Source organism: Erigeron canadensis, chromosome 3, assembly GCF_010389155.1.
Source record: "Erigeron canadensis isolate Cc75 chromosome 3, C_canadensis_v1, whole genome shotgun sequence".
Classification (NCBI taxonomy): Eukaryota; Viridiplantae; Streptophyta; class Magnoliopsida; order Asterales; family Asteraceae; genus Erigeron; species Erigeron canadensis.
Genome location: NC_057763.1, coordinates 46683008 through 46688449, shown reverse-complemented (window position 1 = coordinate 46688449; position 5442 = coordinate 46683008). Strand labels below are relative to the sequence as shown.

General features: G+C 34.9%; 1 protein-coding gene across 1 annotated transcript; it reads left to right on the top strand.

The window, feature by feature from the left end:
* The first annotated feature begins 631 nt into the window (after window positions 1-631).
* LOC122592254 lies at window positions 632-1649 on the top strand. The gene is made up of 2 exons (XM_043764445.1): window positions 632-828; window positions 917-1649. Exons 1-2 carry the CDS (start codon window positions 632-634, stop codon window positions 1647-1649), a joined length of 930 nt encoding a protein of 309 aa, XP_043620380.1.
* The last annotated feature ends 3793 nt before the right edge of the window (window positions 1650-5442 follow it).

Here is a 5442-nt window from a genome sequence, read left to right as displayed (position 1 = left end):
AGTCACCCTACTTCAGAATGCAAGGACAATCCCAAGTGTTATCAATATCAGCAAAGAGGTAATTTCATCAAGGATTGCACGCAAGGAAAAGATAATGGAGGGAAGACGGCTTCTCCAAAGCCAAAAGTTCGAGCTCTTCAGATGACGGTTGATGACGCCAAGGATAACGAAGAGGTAGTAAGCGGTTCTTTTCTTGTTAATTCAAAATTTGTTTCTGTTCTTTTAATTCGGGTGCAAATAGGTCTTTGGTGTCTACATTGTTTGTCCCTAAGCTCAATAAAGTTACTACTCCCCTAGATTGTTCTATAGAAGTTGAAATTGCTAACGGTACTATTAGTGACATTCAAGAGGGTTATGATGATTGTTTCGTAGAGTAGAAGGTCATACCTTTCCGGTCCAGCTATCGCCTACTACTCTTGTTGGGTTTGATGTGGTGATTGGCATGGACTGGTTATCTCAACGTGACAATTTTTTTTTCTTTTCAAAAGTGAACGTTGGGAGCGTGCTGTTTATTATTTTATTTTTTTCCTTTTCCAACTTCTATATATATATACACATATTTACATATTTATCAAACAACTATACTATCACATACAATCAAACACCAAACTATCAAATTTCGTAAGGCAAAATGTCTGACGATGAACTACCCGTGTATATAATCCCTGAATTCTCGTCGTCGTTGTCGTCATCGTCTTCTGTCGGCTTCGAGTTTTTGGCTTCTGTTGCTCTTGCAGCCTTAGGAGAAGACACTGCACCTTCTTCTGCACACACACGAAGATATATTTGGAGAGATCGGCACTCAGCTCATGAAAGATTGATGAACATGTACTTTGTGGATGAGCCGATGTTGAGGACGATGCCTTCCGTAAGCGATATCGTATGTCAATGAGGTTGTTTTTGAAAATCGTGGAAGATATCATTGTATCATTTCCTTGGTTTCGCTCTTCGGCGAATGCTTTGGTATTAGAGGGTTCTTGGCAATTCAAAAGTGCACGTGCGCACTACGACAACTAGCGTATGACAACCTCGCCGACAACTATGATGAGGGGTTAACGTTCTCTACTAGAACGGTACGTGAGTGTCTAAACAACTTTTGCATCGCCATAAAGTATCTTTATGGTGAAGAGTATTTGCGTTCTCCGACTAACCACGATGTTGCGCTTTTATATGAGGCGCGTGAAGCCCAACATCATTTTCCTGGCATGATCAGTAGCATCAACTGTACCCACTGGACTTGGAGAAATTGTCCACATAGTTTGCGTGGGCAATACCACTGGGTTGATCATGAACGCCCGACTATCGTACTTGAGGCCGTTGCTTCATATGATTTATGGTTTTGGCATGCGTATTTCGGTGTTTCAAGGTCAAACAATGACATCAATGTTTTGAAGCAATCACCATTGTTTATTCCCGAAGTGAATAAGAAGTCTCCTGAGCATGGCTTTACCGTAAACAGGCTCCGTTACAACAGAGGATACTATCTAGGGGGTGGTATTTATCCACCTTGGTCTTGTTTTGTGAAGGAGTATGCTTATCCGGTCGCTCGTAAGAAGAAGATAATGAAGAAACTTCAAGACTCTGCGAGAAAATACGTTGAACGAGCATTCGGGCTTCTGAAGAACAAGTGGGCTATCATCGATCGATGAGCACGGATAAGGGACAAAGAAAAGATCACTAACGCGATGTATGCGTGTGTTATTTTACATAACATGATCCTCAAGTACGACGGCAACGCGATATCACCGGTGTACATCAGAGATCCTCCTAACGATCTTCGTGCTACCAACCCTAATTTTCTCTATAACTTACGTAACGAAGAGACGCATTACATGTTACGTCGTGATATTACAGAACACGTAGGAGATCTAGATATCGATGTTTAGTGATCTTGTTTTTTATTTTTAAGTATTTGTGTGTTTTATATTTTAAATAAATGTAATGTTTTAATTAGTTGTATCGTGAGTTTATTAAAAGTTTAAGGTTTGTTTTGTAAATTTTTTGCAATTGGCAATGATTGGCAAAAATTGGCACTATAGGCTATAGCACGTGGCGGCTCCTTATTGGTTGGTTTATTGCCAAAACTTGCCAAATTACCACAAGTTTGGCACTACACCCTTGCCCCTAAGGCTAATATGATTATGATGTTATTACAATTTATGCCTATGTTTTAAGACATAATATTTTAAGTGTAGTTTCAGAGGGATCAGATTGGAGGTTTTGACCAGGAGATATAGCTTTTCGAAGTTGCAGGTCAATTCAACTTTGTAGAAAATCAGTTTTTGGGTGGTTTGTTGTTGGGTTAGGTGTGTAAGGCAATGTTTTCACGATCGGTTAAACCGGGACTCGGACTTATAACTGATTCGGTTACATGTGTCAAACCGAACGTGCACCTGACTGACGGTTGGACCAGAAAATCGTAAGTCGGCCTTTGACTTTTTGTTGACTTCTTATCTAGTTTGAAGTTGGAGTTCTTAAGTAGCCACTGTTCTTCAAAACTGTTTGTTTTCAACTCGATTTATAGTTTAAACCTTCTTCTAACACCGTTTGTTATGCTCTTTTGAGAATCTTTCTTTTCGTGATTCTAGCCCACACACCGTCTCTTCAATCTGTTACTGTATGTTTGTTTGATAGACCTATAAAAGTGATTTTTTAGTTTTTGAGAGCGAGAAAAAGAACAGAGGAAAGAAAAGATTGAAGTAAAAAGCTTTGAGCATTCCTATGCTCATGATGGTGTTATTAAGAAATGAAAATATTTTTTTTTTTTTAAAGAAAATGAACATACGATGGTGGTGGTGTTTTTTATTTGAAAAACTACTTTCTAGAATTGCATGTATGTATTATTATATAGGATAGGATTATAGGTATCCATTATTACTATGAGTATATGGTATATATGTAGTATTCTTTTATTTAGCTTTTAATTTACTTTTAGGCAATGATTTTTTTTTGTTATATATATATGTTATCCGGTTCTATAATTCGGTCCGACCGATCCAACCAATAACCAGTAAAAAGACCGGTTCGCCTTCCAGTCTGGTTATGAAAACATTGGTGTAAAGTGTAAAATATTTGTAAGTGGTTATTCCTGTTATACCAGGTATATTTTATTTTTTTCCAAATACAAATCTTTTTCTGTTTTTTACTTTTTTAAGTTTATCCAGCTGTTATTATTCGTTTTCTAAATTTATCCATCAGTTATTGTTCAAGCAAGCAAAAGAAATAAGTGGTATTATGTACACCTCGTATATAAGGCATTTGTAGATCAACGTTATTTATTGATAACTGTAGATTGTAGGAAACAATTTTACAAAGCCATGATGCACAGCTAGAGCACCACACAATCATACAATAATTCCTATTAGCATCGATCAGTTTTTGATACATACATTATTGCGGTACATAAATTCTGTTCTATAAAAAGAACATTTATTGGTTAATTCTTATATGGAGTTGTGTTGGAAACTGATTAGATTCCGTTGACGCAAATCCATTCACCCACAAACAGTTTTTCGCAGTTCAGGTTTGGGTTCATGAAATCGAAAAATTCAGAGCTCAACTTGAAGTTGTGAGCGATGTCAAAACAAGTATCCCCTTTTTTGACGCCGACAACAGAAGTGCACATAGGGCCTGTATATGAAACCAGGAAAAAGTCATATTACATGAATTCAGTTACGTTATATATTATATATATAATACGATTACAATGTTTCACATAAGTAGCAAGATTTGTAAATGTAAGACGACTTACCTAAATGAATAGTCGTGCCTTGTGTTGTTGTCATGAGACCAACAAAAACGAACACCAAAAGTGTGAAAGCAATAGTTTTGATGTTAATCATAGTCATTATAACGATATTGTACGTGTTGCTGAAATTAGTTTACGTTTTGAAGTGATAATTCTTTTTCCTTGTAAATGTTATGATATTTATAGACCTTAATTTGTTGTTGTGTAACTAAGCCAATGCATCATAAGCCATTAACCACGACTGCATTGGTAAAACAACATTAACTATTTGCCAAAAGTCTACATTTCGTTATCTTCTATAGATAACGCACACGATATCGATGTCAAACATGCATTTTTCTTGTTAAAACAACTTTGGTTCTATTCGAAACTGTAAATACAGAACCGAGCATATATCATATAACCTTATTTAATAATTAGTATCATAATTGATTCATAATAGAACCAAACAAAAAATCCGATCCGTCTACACAAATGAAGAATTTGAATTCCTCGCATATACATTTACCAAAACTATATATGTTGCCTCTTTTTTTATTTTACGAAAGCTTTGTTGCCATTTTAATGTGCGTGGTTTATTGAAATTTCAGTTCTTTGCTGCTAATTGAAAGATTGTATATACTTTTAGTCGATACGTACATATCATGGCTAGTTACTAGATCGACGTCTCTCATTAAGTTGGTTTAAACCTTTAACTTCACCATCCCTTTTCTTTATTTTACAAATAGTTCCATATATATTACCTTTCGAACATATTGAGAAAAACAAATTAACTTATATCGGCCTACACAAATTAAACTTGAGATATAAAATGATAATTAATTTGTATGGTTTAATACGTACCGTCGTTGTTAATATATTGCAATTCTGATAATGGTAGTACTTAAGATGCAAAATGAAATGCGTAATATAGTAACTAAGTAGGTAACTCTATTATTATACTAATATAATAATATGTTCTATTAGATCTTACATCCAATTTATAAAACTTATATCTTACGTTGAGCCACACACATCAACCAAATAAGTGTCGATTTCAATGTCATGAATGAAGTTTTTTGCTAGACTACGAAAACATAAAACAGACGACGACATATGTGCAAAAATTTGGACTCGTATATAATTACATATGTGTAAGTACTAAAAGGCAAACAAATGAAACAGATTTTATTATTCTTGTTTCGATTAATTAACTCATTATTTAAAACAAAAGACATCATTTCATCACTCGTATACTATCCACCCCACGGACTACAAACATATAATGTCAAATCTATCTAAGAATACATCAACTTTATTAGACTAGCTATGTGACATCTATGAACGTGAATTACTATGTTTTACACACCTAAGACCATTCGTAACCGTTTACTTTTTCACCTACACTTTTTCATGTCACCTCAGCATCACCTTCTCATTTATTTTCTTTTCCCTTTAACCATTCACCTATCATTTGGTCCCCACTTTTATTTTATACCTTACAATGTAGCCAATCAAAATAAAACAAAATAACACAAATAATATAAATAAATTAAAGTGGACCAACATCAATCCTTTCACCTAAGCTAAACCATTCATCTATCTCTCCTTTACCTTTTCCTATCACCTATGTGCCTTATCAATTTATCTATCTATTATCTCCATTCACCACCTTCTCTTTAAGAATGGTCTAACTAACTAAACTTGTGCTAAAT

Bases quoted from the DNA above. Each gene is read 5' to 3' on its own strand.
- LOC122592254 (XM_043764445.1), top strand. From the start codon at position 632: ATGTCTGACGATGAACTACCCGTGTATATAATCCCTGAATTCTCGTCG. The intron at 829-916 runs GTACTTTGTGGA...AAATCGTGGAAG, and splicing joins CATGAAAGATTGATGAACAT to ATATCATTGTATCATTTCCT.